At 61.4% G+C, this 17,525-nt stretch overlaps 1 protein-coding gene across 2 annotated transcripts; it reads left to right on the plus strand.

Annotated features, from left to right (window-relative positions):
* Nucleotides 1–237: 237 nt before the first annotated feature.
* Nucleotides 238–17,080, plus strand: FAM131C (family with sequence similarity 131 member C). Of its 2 annotated transcripts, none has more exons than XM_041767118.1 (7): nt 238–541; nt 11,624–11,739; nt 13,005–13,040; nt 13,270–13,363; nt 14,844–15,026; nt 15,292–15,402; nt 16,168–17,080. In XM_041767118.1, exons 1-7 carry the CDS (start codon nt 520–522, stop codon nt 16,452–16,454), a joined length of 849 nt encoding a protein of 282 aa, XP_041623052.1. In that variant the 5' UTR covers nt 238–519; the 3' UTR covers nt 16,455–17,080. The 2 variants fall into 2 exon arrangements, with proteins under 2 accessions (XP_041623052.1, XP_041623053.1); XM_041767119.1 differs by lacking the exon at nt 238–541 and adding an exon at nt 10,527–10,607.
* Nucleotides 17,081–17,525: the final 445 nt, after the last annotated feature.

A 17,525-nucleotide genomic window follows, 5' to 3' on the forward strand; every position in this document is an offset into this window, starting at 1 on the left:
TGGTCCCCCCCCCCGACCCCGCCCCTCCCCTCCTGCCCCCCCGAGCTGGGCTGACCCCACCCCCTCCCTGGTCCCCCCCCGACCCCGCCCCTCCCCTCCTGCCCCCCCCGAGCTGGGCTGACCCCACCCCCCCGGTCCCCCCCCCGCTGACCCCGCCCCCGAGCCCGGGCTGCGGCCACAGGTGCGCGCGGCGGGCGGCGCCGGGGCCGGGGAAGGGGCGGGGCGGCTGCGCGCGGCTCGGGCTCCGGGGCTCGGGGCGAGCGCTCCCCCGGGCCCCCCCGCCCTCCGTGCTGCCCGCGGCTGGCAGGAGCGGGCGCAGCGCGGGAGGCGGCGGCGGCAGGGACGACGAGCGGAGCCCCAGCCCCGGCCCCGGCCCCAGCCCCGGCCCCAGCCCCGGCCCCGGCCCCGGCCCCTGCCCGCCCGCCCGCCCGCCGGCGCCGCGCGTGAGCCCCGCGGAGACATGAGCGCCCCGCGGCCCGACGCACCCGAGGCGCAGCGGCCCGGCCCCGCGGCCCCGTGATGGGCTCCTGCGTGTCGCGAGGTGAGGGGGCGCCGGCCGGCGGGGGCGGGGGCGGGGGCGGGGGGGGACCCGGACCCGGCCTGCCCCGCCCGCACCCCCCCAGCCCCAGGGGACACGGTGCCCCGGGAGGACGGGGGGCAGCGCAGAGGGAGGGCAGGGGGGAGGCGGGGCGGTCGCCGTCTCCAGGCCGGCCTGGAGCCACACCCAGGCAGGTGGCACGGAGCGGGGTCGCTTCCCACCGCCCGAGCGGTCCCACGCCCCCTGCCGCGTGCTCGGGAGAGGAAGGGGGAGGGGGAGGGAGGCTCCCGGTTGCTCCGCGCCTGGCTCCTCGGGAGGGCGGGTTGGCGGCACCGGGAGAGCCAGCCCACTGCCCTTCGCACTCCCCCCAGACCCAGGCCCGACCAGCTCAGCGCCCCCACTCCTGTCCCCCTTACCCCATGCCCTGTCTGCAGAGCCCCTGAACCTCATCGACAGGAGGGGGTTAAAGGAGATGAACAGGTTATAAAAAACGGTGTCCCTTCCCCCACCCTCATCCCTAACTCCTCACCCCACCCCCCCATCCTTGGTCAGGGGACAGGAAGGGATGGAGAAAGCTAATATCTAAGCAACCCCTGGGCCTTTCTTTCTTTCTGCTTCTGAGCTTTAAAAGCTGCCTTGCCCTGGCACCTCTGCTCTCTTCCTGCCCTTCCCAAGGTGGTACCCCAGGAGTTGGAGTGAGACGCCCTGGGGGACTGGCTCCTACTCAGAGCAGGGGGTGGTGCAGGTGACTGAGGCTTTGGCTCCAGCTCTGCAATCCCACCGACCCCATCCACAGGGCCTGGGGGCTGTCATCCCACCTGACACCCCCCAAAACTTAGTTGTAGAGGAATGAATAGACCTTGGGGAAGGGCTGCACAGGCCCTGGGGTGGAGGTGGGGGCTTGTGCTGGGGGATGCTGGGGAAGGAGCATAGCACCCTTCTCTCCATCCTCTGCCCTCTAAGGGGGCACATCAGTCCATGTGGGACATTCAGGTAAGCAGCTTGGGACGTCTCAGGAGGGTGTCAGGGCTGGAATTGTGGGTGGGAGTTAGTTCCTGGAAGGTTCATTCACTTATTCATTCATTAAGCTGATGTTAACACCTCACCTACTGTGTGCATGCTGGGCATCTAGTGAGGACAAGTCCAGCATAGCGTGTGCCCTTGTGAGGCCGACAGCTTGCCAAAGGGGAAAGGAGTTTTAAGAAGGAAGAGTATTTAGGGTTCTTCAGGACTGACAGGCTCTCAATGTGTCTGCAGAAACCCAAAGGCTAAAAAAAAAAAAAAAGAAACCCAAAGGCTCTGGGCAGGCTCTGGGTGTCAGGGATCTGGGATGGGGTGTTTCCTTGGTGACTGTGTCCCTTCCCCATCACTTGGCCATCCAGTGCAGGGGCCCCAGCCCTGTGAGCCGCAGACCCACTGAACAACAGTACAGGGGCCAGGGAGGAAGAGGGGCCTGCCAAGGTCAGGCTGGTCCTCAGGTCCTTGGACACCCCCTCCACGGGGCTGGCACCCTCCGCTGTGCCTGGTTGAGGTCATGCAGACTAAAGATGGACTTTCTTCGTCCGTCCTTCTGTGACTTGGCTGCCCGAGTGCCACCTCCAGATCTAGTTGTGTATTCTAACCTTGTCCCCCTCCTGAGGGGGTGGCACTTACAGTCACAACATGCAGCAGGCAAGTTAGGTAATGGGTAAAGAAGGGACGAGAGCATAGAGCAGAGGACAACCATGGTCTCAGGGACTGAGCCACTAAGTGGAGGTCACACCCCCCCTCTAATGGTCACTAATACTCCCAGAGCGCTTACCAGGTGCTGGTTGGAACATTTTAGGTACAACTAGCTAAATCGGGGTAGGTACTGTCGCGGTGCTCAAATTACAAGTGGGGAAGCAGAGGGGAAGCTGAGTGACCTGAAAAAAAGCTGAGCCTGTGCCCCTAGCCTCTGCACCGCGCCCCCAGCCCGTAGCCGGGCGCCTGACCCCCTCCTCTCCAGCTGCAGGCTTCTAGGCCCGCTCTCCACACCTGCACCCAGTGCTAACAACCCCCCCTTTCTGCAAACGCCCCCTTTTGCCTGGTACGCAGCCCTGAAGCCAAGCCAGGGATTGCGAGCCTCATGCTGATGCCCATACCGAGCCCAGAGCCTGCATGTAGCTGGGGCCGCCCTAGCCAGACCCCAAGCCCCAGCCACAGGCCACACCTGGGAGAGCCTCCCCGTGCCAGCATGGGGCGGCAGTTCGCTGCTCTGTGCCAGGCCTGAGAGGCTAGGGGTGCAGACTCTGGCTCCAGCCAGCCTAGGTTCCCCCCAACCCATTCACTCACTCTGACCTCAGCAAGTTGCTTAACCTTGAATGTATTACAGTGTTCTCATCTGTAAAATGGGACCAATACCGGTATAAATGCCCTAGGGTTGAGGGCAGGGATTAAATGACTTAATTCCTGTAAAGCACTCAGACCGGTACCTGGCACGTCGTAAGCACTCTTAAATGTTAGCTGTTTCTTTCATTTAAAATGTTTTGTTATCACCCTTCTGTGCAGACAGCTAAGCGAGGACTTCTTGGCTGGGAAAGGGGAGGCTCCAGAGGCTTCCAGCCCCATCCTGCCTCATGGGTGCCTCACGGCCCGCACTCGAGCTGCCGAGGGCTTGGGGGAAGTGATGGGACCAGAGTAAGGCAACACGTGCTGTTTCCAGGAGCTATTTTCTGTTCATCATTTACTTTTTTTAAAAAGAGATTTTATTTATTTGAGAGATGAGAGAGAGAGAGCAGGAGGAGGGGCAGAAGGGGAGGGAGAGGGCTCAGCAGGCTCGGTGCTGAGCGCAGAGCCAAGTGCGGGACTCAGTCTCCGGACCCTGAGATCATGACCTGAGTCACCATCAAGAGTCAGCCGCTCACCCGACTGAGCCACCCAGGTGCCCCATTCATCATCTACTTTTAAGCTACTGTTTGTGGGGCGCTTATCCTAAGCCAGGCTGAGCCTTTACTCTCCTGACCTAGTTCGTCCTCATTCAACCCTGGGATGTGGGGCCCAGAGACGCAAGAGTCTTACCTGAGGTCACACAGCCAGGACACAGAGAGGCAGGATTTGAATTCAGGCAAGTCCGTGTTAGCCCAGCGCCTGAGTGGGGAGCCCCTGCCCTTTGCTTTCTGATGTGCCCCGCGTGAGAGAGGCGCTGAGTGCGTGGCCATTGCTTAAAAAAAGCAACCCTCTGAAATAACTCCCGTGGTTGGTATCTGGTCGGGGCTTTGCCGCCACCGCTGGTGACGCTGGTGTACGGAACAAGGGAAGTTAATATCTACACCTGTCTCTCCAGCCCCCGGGGCTCCCGGGGTCCACCCCATGCCCTGGCACTGGAGCCTCTCCTGTGGCCCCCCCCAGACCCGCCTGTCCCAGCCTTGTCCTCCAGCCAACCCACTGGTCTTCTGGCCTCACTGAGGGAGTCTCAGTGCACTGGGCCTCAGGGCTTATGAGGGCAGAAATTGGGGACCAAGGTCTTTCTTCTGCAAGGTCAGATACCTCTTTGCTCTGGGAGAAGCTTCCAGCTCTGAAGGGTCTGGGCAGAGCCTCCCTGCCACCGCCCGATACCCAGGGCCTCTGACCCTGACCCCCTCCCACTCCCCCAGCACTGTCTCACCTTGGCCCCTGCAGAGCCAGTGAGTGACCTGACATGGGCACTAGGGGAGACCAAGGAAAGAGCAGATGGGGCCTTGCCCTCTGGGAGCTCACTGTCTGAGGAGAGAGACACAATCTTGCCCGAGTAGTCTAATGGGGGAGGCAGGACAGGGACGTGGACGCATGCACAGAAAAACAGCCTGAGGAGGTCAGCGCTGGTCAGTGGTTTGAGCACAAGCTTTGGAATTTCAGACTAGTTTAGGTTTGAACCCCATCTCTGCCACTTATTAGCTGGTGACCTTGGAGGAGTGGTTTGATGTCTCTGAGCCTCAGTTTCCCCATCTGTAAAATGGGCATAATGAGACCTACCTTGCAGGGTTTTGGTGAGGGTTAAACGAGAGAAAATGGATGAAAAGGCCTAGGACAGTGCCTGGCACGTAGTAGATATTCAATAAATAGTAGCAGCAGATCATTGCAGGCCAGACTTTGCTCATTCACATTGCTGGTAGCCTAGTACAGCTGAGGCCAATCCGGGCAGGCTGCCTGGAGGAGGTGAGGCGAAAGCAGGATGGGCTCGAGGATAGCTCATCACAGAGACGGAGCCACAGGATGGTGGAGGACATAGAAAGGAGCTGAGGTGTGTGGAAGGTCCTGGGGAAGGGCCCATTGTCTCCCTCTAACCTTGGTTGGGGATAGAAACGGGCCCCCTGGTGCTGCATCAACTCACTGATGAAGTTACCGCTGTGGCCCTGGTGGCCTATAAACAAACGTCCCGGGGACCCGGAGGGTACTTGAGGCTGGGCCTCTGCCCAGCTCAGAGGGACAGCCTGCTGTCATGGCAGTGACTCACCGGGCAGAGAAGCCAAGGGCTCACTCTTGGTGGCCTCCCTCTGCAGAGCCCCCACGGTGAGCTCTAGCCCCAGGGGCGGGACCAGAGGTCAGCAGGGGTGACCACGATCTGTCCCGGAGGTCTAGAAGGAGGAGCGGGTCTAGGGGCGGAGAGGGTCGGAGCAGCTGCGGTTTAGAGTGCCTGCTGTGGCAGGTGCTTCCTCCCGGGCAGCCCTTCCCATCTCCCAGGTGACAGCGCAGGGGCCACAGCGTGTGCCGGGGTCCTGGGTGGCAGTGAAAAGCTGGGATTAGACCCGGGGCAGGGGCTGCAGAGGGAGCACTGGGCCCGCTGTGTTCTCCCCGGAGGCAGGGCCGGGGCCTGGAGCTCTGCGGGCAGGCAGCAGCACACACCAGGGGAGCGGCTGGCTGGCTGGAGGAGGCGGCCAAGGGGTCCTGAGAAGCTTCGAGGGGAGGCCTGCGGCTGTCCAGGGAGGGGCAGGGCGAGGGGTTTGGGCCTGGGCTGCTGCTCTGTTACTCTGTGCCTTCAAGAGGGAGTGTACCCTCTCTGGGCTGCTGGGAAAGGACAGGGTTAACCCTGGGCCCTCTGCCCTCCTGGGGTGCAGAGCCCCGGGGGACACTCTGGGGGCAGACGGCAACCACAGTGACTAACGGGCTGGGACTTGGGCACCAAAGAACAGCTAGAGCCGCAGGCTCATCCTAGGAGCAAGCAGAGGAAACCAGGGTGGGAGCTTTGCAGCGAGAGGGCTGAGGTTAGAGCTCAGGAGGAACCGTCTGGGTGGTTGGACTCTAAGAAAGCAGATTGAGGAGCTGGTGTGAGAAGCAGGGAGCATCCTTGGTAGGCAGAAGAGAGCTCTGCTTGAAGGCAGAGGGACGAGGAGACGTCTGGAGGACGCTCCTCTCCTTGAAGGATCCCGACGGCCCCCTCCAAGTTGCCAGGGCAACCAGAGGCCTGTCACTGCTGTGGCCAGGGGAGGCGGGGGAGGGGGCAGGTCGGAGAAGGGGTCTCAGGCCTCCAGGTCGCTGGAGTAGCATGTGGACTGGGGAGGAAGGAGGCGCCCCAGTAGCAGTGGCCAGGGGTCCCCTCAGGCCGGCCCCAGCCCCCACCCCACATGAAACACTGTGTTTTTCCAGTTGCTGCTGGTGACGTGGCCGCCAGTCCCAGCTGGGCGAAGAGCAGCCTGTGATTTCACCCTGGGCTGCTCCATTACCTGACGTCTCCATGGCAACCAGCCTGTGACATCACGGGGCCCAAGTCCTCAGGGGGAGCAGGCGGCTTTGGCGGAGGCCCCTGCACCCCAACTGAGGCAGGGGGCAGGGCAGGAAAGGCAGAGGGGGGCTCAGAGCCAGGAGTCCCCCGAAGTCCACCTTGGCCAGTGACCTTGTTCAAGTCATGTCCGCTCTGGGCCTTGGCCTGTGACGCCGCCTCCGCGCTGAGCTCCCCTCGCTCCGCGGCCTGCGGGCCTCCGGGGACCCAGGGGCCCTAGAAATATTCCAGCACCTCTCAGGGTTCCTGGGGACAGCCTGTCGCCAGCAGCTCGGCCGGCCCCTGCGTACGCCCGCTGGAATCCGAGGAGGGGTGACTTTCAAACGTTTTTGACTCCAGCCTGTGAGGAATACACGTATTTCGCACCACGACCCAGCACACACTTAGGACACTTACCGCAGATGTGTGTGCACACCCCTGCCGGCACGTGCGTGCCTGCGCCGTCTAAACCTAAGTTTCCTGAAACAACACTTGACCTGACTCCTCTTTAGGTTCTGGTATTTTCTGTTCATTTCTATTGTGTTTTTCGACCATATGACCTCGTAAGTGGCTTGCATGAGCCACTGAAGGAGGCGCCCCCGACCTCAACACCGCCTCTGAGGGACCTGGAACATTCTGGTTTCAGACAGGCTCATCCAGACCTCCTGCACCTGCTGGGCTGTAAGTCTGCAGGCCAGTCTCAGAACTCTCCAGTCCCTTAGGGATCCTGAGTCCGGTCCGATGTGGATGGAGACTTCCACCTCACATCCTGCTGAGTGTTCCCTTCAGGCCTCCCACCAGGACTGGCCACAGTCGGCTTTTTCCCCTGCTGGCCTCCCTCCCCTCTGACATGTTGGGGTCTGGCATGAGGAGCTTGAGAAAAAGTGGCCAAGATTTTTTTTTAAGATTTTATTTGTTTATTTATTAGAGACAGCAAGCAGGTGAGCGTGAGCACAAGCAGGGGGAGAGGCAGAGGGAGAAGCAGGCTCCCCGCTGAGCAGGGAGCCTGATGTGGGGTTCAATCCCAGGACCCTGGGATCCTGACCTGAGCCACCCAGGGACCCCAGCCGAGATATGTTTATTTATCTGGAGCTCTGGTGGTCTCTCTTGGCTGCCATTGGCTCAGTGTTGAGGGAAAATTTAATGAGCGACATGCCAGGCCCCGTGGCAGGTGCTAGGGCTCTGGTGGCAAATAAAGCTGACAAGGACCAGCCCTCAGAGAGCTCATGGTCTAGTGAGAGATGGTGAACAAGGAAACGGACACATAACATGTGCTGACGGGCATTGTAAAGAAGGAATGACACGGCGCCTAGGTGGCTAAGTTGGTTAAGCATCTGCCTTGGGCTCGGGTCATGATCCTGGGGTCCTGGGATCAAGTCTCCTATTGTGCTCTCTGCTCAGTGGGTAGCCTGTTTCCCCTTTTTCCAGTCCTCCTACTTGTGCGCTCCCCCCCACCCTCTCTCTCTCTCTTTCTCTCTCTCTCTGTCAAATAAATAAAATCTTTTTTTTTTAAAGGGATGCAACAAAATCAGGGGGTAGGAAAAGCTGGGTACCATTAGACAAGGTGGCTGGAGGCCTCGAGAAGGTTCTGACATTTGAGCAAAGACCTGAATATGGTGAAGGAGTGAACCTGTGGCTTTGTGGGAGGAGAGAGTTGGAGCTAGAGGACAGTAACAACCAGTGCAAAGGCCCTGAGGCAGGAGTCTGCTGGGTGCATCTGAGTGATTCGTGTGGCTGGAGTGCAAGGCAGGGGGGCACAGGTGCCAGGTTAGTATGTGTGAGTTCTCCTAAGGGGCCATTTGGGGGGCCTGCCCATGGCCGAACCCCTGTCATGGGAGATCTGACCTGCTTCAACCTCTTCTCTCCCCTGCCCAACTCCCATGCCCCCTAAAGTTGCCCACCCTCCAGCCTCTAGCGGCTGGGGTCCCCTTGCCCTGCAGGCGGCCCTTGTAGGAAGCACCTTTCTCAGTGTCCAGTTGACCCTGGAGAAACTCACAGTCCTTGCCGTGCAGGGGGAGGGAGGGCAGGCTGCTCTCAGGGTTCGTGACATCCACCCGGGGCTGGGGGATGCTCGCCCCTCCTTTGCAGACATCCCAGATCTCTGCAGGGGAGTCTCCGAGAGCCCCTCACTTGGCTCATGGGGGACAATCGGTCGAGTCAGAGGGACGGTGGGAGGCTGGGGTAGCAGAGCCTGTGGCAGCCGTCTCTGGGAGGGAGTCTGCTCCCCCCCACCCTCGGCAGTGGGGTGCCCAGTGCCCCTTTTGTTCTGTTCAGGGCCCTGGGAGGCAGGCAGGACCTGGAGAACAAGTATAGGCCACTGCCCACTTCACAGATAAAGAAATGGAGGCTCGGAGCGGTCAGCCAAGGTCCCACAGGAAGTGAAGGGCAGTGGCGTCCGAACGGGGGACCTGGCACCAGAGCCTCCCCCCTTGTCTCGGGAGCAGACCCCGAATTGAGGGTTGGGGTACAACGGGGACGTGAGGGAGGGAACCAAGAGAGGAGCGGAGAGCAGGACAGACGAGGTGGCCTGAGTGGGTTCCAACCCCAAGCCAGGGGTCTGGGGTCCCCCCTCTGGTCTCCGCAGAGGGCAGCGTTCATTCAGCTCTGGCTCCCCTGGAAAGGGCCCCAGGTGCCGCCAGGTGGGAGCGAAGGACTGGGAGGGGGGGCTGTGGGTGCACAGGACACGACAGGGATCCGAGCGCATGGGGCTCAGCGGTGCCCCGTCCTCCCCTCCCGCTGACACCTCCGCAAGACCCCTCGCTGGCGCTTCAGCCCGGCACCCACGGCCCACCCACGAGCGCCCAGCCCTGCCTCGGGGGCTCCTGACACCTGGCCTCAGCCTACAGAGGCTCCCTGGCCTTGGCTTCCTCCTGGTCAGCTTCATCCTGGTCGTTGAAACCAAAGAAGGGTGTTGGGACTGGGACCGGGTCTTGCGGAGGCCTCGCCTCCCTGCTCCTCAGGCCTAGACTCCACGGTTCTGTGACACCCCTCTCCTGGCACCTCCCCCATCACTCCCCTGCCCACAACATCCCTCTCCTTCCCCCCCTCCCACTAGCTTCCCCCCATTAGCTCTCCTGTGCGCCCCAGGAGCCCCCACAGAACTCCTCAAAACTCCTTTTGTGCTTTGGAGGAGAGTGAGCCTCAGCACCAGAATAACTGGGCTCAGACCCTGACTTCCAGCTACTGGCCGTGTGCAGCTGGATGCCTCCAGCTGGTGAATCCCCGTCTGGGCCTCAGTTTCCCATCTAGAAAGCCGAGCCATGAATTCCTTCCTCTTTTTTTTTTAAGGATTTTATTCATTTATTTATGAGAGACACACAGAGAGAGAGAGGCAGAGACACAGGCAGAGGGAGAAGCAGGCTCCACGCAGGGAGCCTGACATGGGACTCGATCCCGGGACCCCAGGATCACGCCCTGGGCCGAAGGTGGCGCTGTGCCACCCGGCTGCCATGGTCTCCGTTCTCATGGCCTCACCTGCACCGTGTGAGGAGGGACTGGCCACGTCAGTACAAAACTGTCAGGGAGCGCTGGCTGCTGTAAAGGAGGCTTGTCGGTGATGGGGAGAGACTGGGGCAGGGAGGGCCTCTCCGAGGAGGGGACCTGGAGCTGAGACCTGAATGACACGGTTCAGGAAGATCTGGGGATGGAAAGGACAAAGAACAATTTGAGGAGCAGCAGGGAGGCCAGAGTGGCAGGCACAGCGGGCAGGCGGGCACAGCGGGCAGGCTGGCGTGCAGGCCCCTGAAGGCCCTGCCTCCAGTGCAATGGAAGGAAGCCAGTGGCAGGTTTTCAGCAAAGATGCAGTCAGACCTGTAGCATCCCTGTGCGGAGGGAGGGTGGAGAGTGGGCCAGGCGAGAGGGTGGTACCCCCACCCCGCCATGGGGAGCCGCGGAGGGGATGGAGAGGGCTGAGCTGGAATGGAGGTTGCGGACAGAGCCAGCAGGACTTTCTGGTGGGGGGAAAGGCAGCAGTGAGAGAAAACTGGATGTTTGGTTGGCGCAGCTGGGTGGGCTGTTGCATCATTTTCTAAAATCGGAGAAGTGGAGGAAGATGGGCCCGGGTTTCCTGGAGAGGCTCTCGGGCATCCTGGCAATTCAGTCAGGGCTGCGGGTATAAACGTGGGCATCGGCTGCACTTGGGTCAGGTGCCCTGGGAGGGACCCCGAGATAATAAGGGGCCAGGCTGGAGCAGAGAAGGGGTGGGGGAGCCCTGAGATGGGCAGGGGCTGGAGGGGGAAGAGCGGGGGAGGTGCAGTGTCCCAGGGATGCTGAGAAGCCAGTGAGGAGACCCGAGAAGTCACCCCTGGGCTTGACCACGTGAGCCAAGGCTGTCTCAGGAAAGGCTGCCCGGAGAGGGTGGAGGAGAAAGCAGAGGTCAGACACGAGTCTCCCTAAGTATAGCCTGGAAGCGGGCAGAGGAGCGGGCACGGACGGAGCTGGGGGTGGGGGGGGAAGCAGGGGCCGGGAGGTCTCTAAAGGATGGGAGATGCTGGGGCTGTTTGGGTGCCGGGCGCTGACCCAGTGGTGGGGGACTCGATGGTGGGTGTCGGGGGAGCAGGGATGCTGGCAAGAGCCCCGACTGGAGAAACACTGTGGCACCTGCCATGCTGGTGGCCAAGAGGGAGACACAGCAGACGGGCAAAGAGAGGAGAGAGAGTGCAGGGCAGTGGTGGGGGGAGGCAGGCCAGGCTGGGGGGCGCCCAGGGTGAGGGGGGGCTGGTCTTGGATGGAGTAGGGACAGTTCTTCCTTTGTCACAGGAGGGAAAGCAGATGGTCTGGGCAAAATGCGGCCAGGGCGATGACTTGAGGTGGGAAAGTGGGGCGAGGCCTGTGGAAGCTTCTGGATCTCAGTGAGGGAGGGAGAGCAGCCAGCAGCAGGTGCAGGCAGGGTGCTGCTCCCCGTCCCCCAGGGGTTAGAGAAGGAGAGCCGCGCGCGCGGGTAGGCAGCCTGGCGGGAAGCAAACAGCGGGGCCTGGAGCCGTCTAGAAGGATCCCCGACCATGTCCCATGTGAGGCCGGCGACATGCAGCCCAGGCTTGGGGCCGGCAGAGGGTGAGACCAGACGGGGCTGGGAGTCGAGGGCATCTGTGGAGGAGAGCTTGGAGGCTGTGCCAGGTGGTCGTGGCTGGCCCAGGGTGGGTGCTAGAATTAAAGAAAATGGAGAACAGGCCGAGGGGGAAGGACTCCCACTGAGGGCACCAGGCAGGGGCAGATCTGGCTGGACGCCTCACGTGCCGTGGGCTTGGGTCTCTTTTCTACACGACGACACCTGTTTCATCAGGTGACAACAAAGTAGGCCCATCCCTCGGGGCTGGCCTGAACAAGCTTCGTAAGGAGGAAAGTATGGGCTTTTTTTTTTTTCTAAGTTCCTCCTGTCGTTGTTTTTCCAGATCTGTTCACAAGTGCCCACAAGGACTGTCCCATGCCCCAGGGCACGGACCCCCTGAACCCGGACTTGCCCTCCGGGCACCACCCTACTATTGCTCCAGACCATGTCACTGGCAAGGTAACTGGTCCCTCTTGCTCCCCACCCTCACCCCTGCCTGGGCCCTGGTTCCTGGGATGTCCCCTACACTGTTCCACGGGGAGCCTAGACTCTTCCAGTTTTCCCTCGTGGGCTACTTGCTGTGGGATTAGAGTCCCTGATGTGTGGTATGCATGTGGATGAAGGTCTGAATCGGGCTGGGCATCCAGGGACTGGACCAGGCTTGTTCAGAAGAATCCTACCTTCGAGGTCTTTTCACCCATATTAACTCAGCTTTGCAGATAACAAGTTCCCTGACCAGCCCACCACCCCTTAGCAGCTTGCCCTGCCCTCTGGAGGGTAAAGGAGTGGCATTCTCTGTCTCTCTTTCTAATATTTATTTATTTTTATTTATTTATTTATTTGTTTGTTTGTTTGTTTGTTTATTTATTTATTTTTATATTTATTTATTTATTTATGAGAGACACAGAGGCAGAGACACAGGCAGAGGGAGAAGCAGGCTCCATGCAGGGAGCCCGATGCAGGACTCGATCCCAGGACTCCAGGATCACACCCTGAGCCAAAGGCAGACAGTCAACCACCGAGCCACCTAGGTGTCCTTTTTTTTTTTAAGTTTATTTATTTAAGTCATTTCTCCACCCAACGTGGGACTCAAACTCACAACCCTAAGATCAAGAGCCATGTGCTCTACCGACTGAGCCCGCCAGGCTCCCCAAGAGTGGCATTTCTTTTTCCAGATGTATCGGGAAGAGCTGGTGAGGGGCCTCATATCTTCCTGGGGTGTGTTGTTTCCACCCCCACCCCCAGAGGTTGTGGCTTGAACCTACTGGTTCATATAATTACTTTTTTTTTTTTTAAGCACATGCCACATGCGAGGTGTTATGCTAGACGCTTTGCCCACGTTATGTCATTTGCTTCACCACAACCCCTGAGATAAATGGGATTTATCATCGTTTTACGGAGGAAGAAATGGATGCTCAGAGCTGCTAAGGCACTAGTGTAAGAATACCCAGGTAGAAAGGGCAGAGTCAAAACTCGAACCCAGATCTAATCTACCCCCATCCCCCCTGCCTTCCTGGCAGAGGCGCCGCGGCCCATCCCCTGCCGCACGTCTTTGTCTGCATGAGAAGGGAGCGCCAGGGCAGGACCGGTGAGAAGACAGACCCGGGGCCTCAGGGAGTAGCAAAGGGCTGGCCCATGCCACCCCCCCGGGGCTCCAAGACGTGTGCCAGCTGCTGGCACTGGGTGCCGGGCCCTGCCTGACCCTCTTTCTCCTCTTGTTTTAGGACAAACAGATGGATTTCTGTTGGGATCCTTGGCAGGTCAGTGCATGTTGCCCACCCCCGTCTAGCCAGCCGCAGCTGACACCATCGCCCGTCGCTCTGCAGTGCCATGGCGGGGGCGGCCCTGGTGGCAGCAGCAGGGGCGGGGGTTGGGCCTGTGGAGTGGGCAGGCCCCCTGGGGAGGGGGCCTCCTGGGGATGGTAGTGGCGGGGAGGTGGCATCTGGCGGGTCTGCTCCACCCTCCTCACCCCTCCTCTCCTGCCCGCAGAGGTGCTTCCAGACCACCAACGGCTACCTGTCCGACTCCAGGTCCTGCTCCAGCAACTACAACGTGGCGGCTCTGGCCACCTCGTCCCTTGTGGGTAGGCTCCACTGCCCCCTCCCGCCTTGGCGTTAGCACGGCCCACCCTCGTCCCTCGCTGTGGGGGCGCAGAGCTGAACTGCAGCCGGAGGCGTGGAGGCTGGCGGCTGCGTGGCTGTCACCTGCCATCAGCTCTCCCGCCCCGCTCCCCCCCTGCCCTGGGCTCTCCAGTGAGGCCGCTCCCCGCAGCTAAGGGCAAGGCTCCGGAGAGGGCTGCAGGCCGGAGGCAGTGGCACCTGCTGGGAGGTGGGCACGCGGGCCAGCAGAGGGGACTCAGGGGCCACCATAGCCTCTGCCCCGGGTCACCCACAGCAACCCCTTCCAGGCCATTCTTGGCCGGCCGGCTCTGCTCACAACCCTGTTGCACGTAACTCAGGCTCACATCTCCCCGGGGAGAGACACTGAAGCATCCCTGACAGCCCTCTGGGTCCGCGTCCCCATCCAGGCGGCCTACCCCCGAGAGCCGCTCAGGCCTGCCTCCCCACTGCCCAGCCCCTGCCTCCTCTCTGGCTGGATCCCTCCAGGGGTGCCTGATGGAGCCCCATCTTCACCCTTGGCCCCATCCCCTCGTAGGATGCTCTTCCTCGACAACAGATCTAACCTGTCACACTCGTGCTCATTACCCTGCCGTGGCTCCCCATTGCTAGAAGGAAAGCTCTGGAGTCCTCAGCTTGGCTCTCTCAGCCCTAAGTGTCACCCCCGAGGGGCTCCCCGGCCTCTTCTGTCACCCCAGTCTTAGCGCCCCCACCCCACCCCACCCCCTGTCTCAGCCCTGGTGGTCCTGGAACCATGCCCGAATCCGCCATGCCTTCCTCCTCGTCTCATCTCTGAAATAGCCTCCAGTCTTGCCTCCATATCTCCAGTGCACCTATAAGCCTACCAACCTACCTGTAAGGCTTAACCCCAGTCCACCTCTTCCAGGAAGCCTTCCCAGTCTGCTGCATCCCGCACAGGTCTCCCCCTCAGGAGAGCTGGCACTGGCCTTGGCACAAGGGGTGCTTCCTCAGCACGTGTTAATTCATGGATAAAGGGAGAGGGCTGGGGGGATCTCGAGTGGATCCTTGAAGGGAACTTCTGGGACAGAAGGGTCTGAACATGGTCAAAGGGAATGAGGGGTGTGACAGGTCTGGGAAGAGGCACCAGGTGGAGAGGACCGTTGCCTGAGGGCAGGATGTTGGGAGGGCATGGGGCTTCCACAGGGGTAGGGAGCCCCTAAGTGAGGTGGGGCCTTGGGGCTCGGGGTGGGTCAAGCCCAAAGTGGGCCCGGGCATCGGTTGGGCAGGAGGACTTGCATAGAGTCAGGGCTCCATAGGTATGAGGCTGTGAGGACACGGGGCACTGGGTGAGTACGAGCGCTGAATGGTTGTGGGGTATAGGCCACGAGATGGGGCTGAGGTACCGGGGGGCCCGGGGCAGGGGAGGTGGGGCCCGAGGCTGGGTTTGGTGTCAGAGCGGTCACTCGCTGCCCTCCATGCTCGCAGGGGTGGTGCAGAGCATCAAGGACCACATCACAAAGCCCACGGCCATGGCGCGTGGCCGCGTGGCCCACCTCATCGAGTGGAAGGGCTGGCGTGCCCAGCGGTCAGGCTGGGAGCTGTCCCCCGCCGACGACGAGCATTACTGCTGCCTGCCGGATGAGCTGCGCGAGGCCCGTTTTGCCGCAGGTCCGCGGGTGGGGGCAGGGGAGCCTGGGGACGGGGACTGGCTGGGACTCTGGTCCTTAGGGGACCGAGGGTCGCCACACGGGCGTTGTCGAGGTAGAGCAAATCAGTGCCGTGGGGTGGCCGGGGCGCTGGGTGGGCCCGGATGGACTGCCCGGCTGAGCACGAGGTGGTCGCGGCCAGCCCGTGGAGGCGCTGAGGGTGCCCCCCGCCCCCTGCTGCATCCCCGCTGAGCTGGGTCTCGCTGTCCCCACCCACCCACCCCCAGGGGTTGCTGAGCAGTTTGCTATCACAGAAGCCACGCTGAGCGCCTGGTCCTCGCTGGACGACGAGGAGCTGCACCCCGAGAACAGCCCTCAGGACATCGTCCAGCTCCAGGGTACCGCCTGGGTGGGCGCCGGGGTGGGGTGGGTGGAACAGAGCAGGGGGCGGGGTGCCAGCAACCGGATGCACCGTGACCTCAGACAAGCCTCCCCCCCGCCCCCCCGCCCTTCAGCCTTGGTTTCTGCATCTGTGGGATGGGCCCGGGGAGCCTTGCCCTGCCCATTGCCCACGGGGCGCCGTAGGCATGATAACAGGTCAGGAACCAAGTGCTCACCATGTTACATGTTTTACACTTGCCGTTTCGCTTCATCCCCCCCACACCTCTAAGAAGTAGGCCCTGTTATGATCTCCATTTTTCAAAAATTTATTTATTCATGAGCAACACAGAGAAAGAGGCAGAGGCGTAGGCAGAGGGAGAAGCAGGTGCCCTGCGGGGACCCCGATTCAGGACTCGATCCCAGGACCCTGGGGTCACGACCTGAGCCAAAGGCAGACGCTCAACCACGGAGCCCCCCAGGCGCCCCTCAGAGCCAGGATCTGAACCTTCATACCAGGCACGACGGACCACCTTTCTGGAGCTCCAGGTTACTCCTGAGGGCTTCACCGGGCCCTCACTCCACCACCCCTGTAGCCCCCAGGGAGAAACAGGCTCAGAGAGGTTCAGCGACTTTTCTGAGGCCACACAGCTCGGCAGTGACACAGCAGGTCTGGGAGGCCTGTCTTCCGCCCCCCACTTTCTCTCACTCACCAGGAGAGGGTGAGGAGCAGGGCCTGGGGCTCCGTGCCTCACACCCCTCTACCCCTCCCTTGGCTTTTCCAGACCTGGAGAGCGTCTACCTTCAGGACAGTCTTCTGAGCGGCCCGTCGCAGGATGACAGTCTTCTGGCCTTCTCTTCCCCTGGCCTCTCCCCCGATGGCTGGCCCTCACCCGACGAGCCCCCCATCACACCAGCTGTGGGCGCCCAGCCCCCCAGCCCCGAACCGCAGCAAGGGCAGCAGCTGCCTCGAGGCCCGGGGCCTGAGGGTGGCGCCCGTCTGCAGGGCTCCCTCCCCTCGGTGGACAGCATCTCCCTCTCCGAGGAGGAGGACGAGGTGTTCTATAACTGAGGAGGGGGCTGTATGCCCCGGAGCCTCTTCATACTGTGACCCTGCCCGGTGGGCAGCCCAGGCGGATCAGGACATTGGGGTCCGGGCTCGGTGTTTCTTGGCCCCTCAGGGCAGGCAGAGGATGGGTGCGGTGGGGACGGGGGCCAGCACTCCTCGCGGACCATTCTGTGCCTCTGGGGACCTGCCCCGGCAGTGGGAGCCATAATCCCCCTTCTTTGTTCACCTGGCCCCAGTAAGCACCTTCCCTGCAGGGTTTCTGTCCTCCCTGAGCTCCAGGACCCTCAGCAGGCACAGGGCAAGCTGCCCGGGGGAGCCCGCAGCGGACAGCCAGCCACAGAAGGACCTGGGAGACCCACTTGGAGTGGGGCCCCGGGGACCCTGCCTTGAGCCCGGGGCCCTGTCCTCCCCTCCCTCCGTGTTTGTGTCTCCCATCAGAGGTGGGACCATCTCTCTGGTAGCTAAGTGTCTGCTCCTCAGCTCCCTTCACGAGGATCTCTGTCTTTGGAGTGTCTGTCCGTCCCTCACTCTCTGCACCTGCTCCCTGGTGCCCCTGCCCCCTTCCTCGCACCCCCCTCCCACCTCCCTGAAGGTTCTCTGCAGACATTAAAGTGGTGGATTCACCTGGATGAACTTGGCCTGGTCTCTGGGGAAAGGTGTGTCCTTGGGCCCCTGGGGTAAGGAGGTTCTAGAGGGACTTGGGGGAGGACCCCTACCCCCCAACACACATAGAGGTGGTCGACCTACTGCCACCCAGCTGGGAGAGTCCCCACAGAAGATGCCCAAGGTTCTGTGGAGCCCCCAGGAGACACCCAGGGATGCTGCTTTATCAGCCTGGCTCGGCCGTCAGGTGAGCTGTTGCTTGGGTGAAGGTCCTTCTTTTTTTTTTTTTTTTTTTTAAAGATTTTATTTATTCATTTTTGAGAGACAGACAGAGAGAGAGGCAGAGACACAGGCAGAGGGAGAAGCAGGCTCCATGCAGGGAGCCCAACAAGGGACTCGATCCCGGGTCTCCAGGATCAGGCCCTGGGCCAAAGGTGGCACTAAACTGCTGAGCCACTGGGGCCCAGAAGG

This window comes from Vulpes lagopus, chromosome 8 (assembly GCF_018345385.1).
Source record: "Vulpes lagopus strain Blue_001 chromosome 8, ASM1834538v1, whole genome shotgun sequence".
In the NCBI taxonomy this organism is placed as follows: Eukaryota; Metazoa; Chordata; class Mammalia; order Carnivora; family Canidae; genus Vulpes; species Vulpes lagopus.

What these genes read in the sequence shown, in the direction of transcription:
- FAM131C (XM_041767118.1), top strand. Translation starts at nt 520, where the DNA reads ATGGGCTCCTGCGTGTCGCGAG. An exon ending in GGGCTCCTGCGTGTCGCGAG is followed by an intron (nt 542 to 11,623) that starts GTGAGGGGGCGC and finishes TTGTTTTTCCAG; the next exon opens with ATCTGTTCACAAGTGCCCAC. An exon ending in GGACATCGTCCAGCTCCAGG is followed by an intron (nt 15,403 to 16,167) that starts GTACCGCCTGGG and finishes TGGCTTTTCCAG; the next exon opens with ACCTGGAGAGCGTCTACCTT.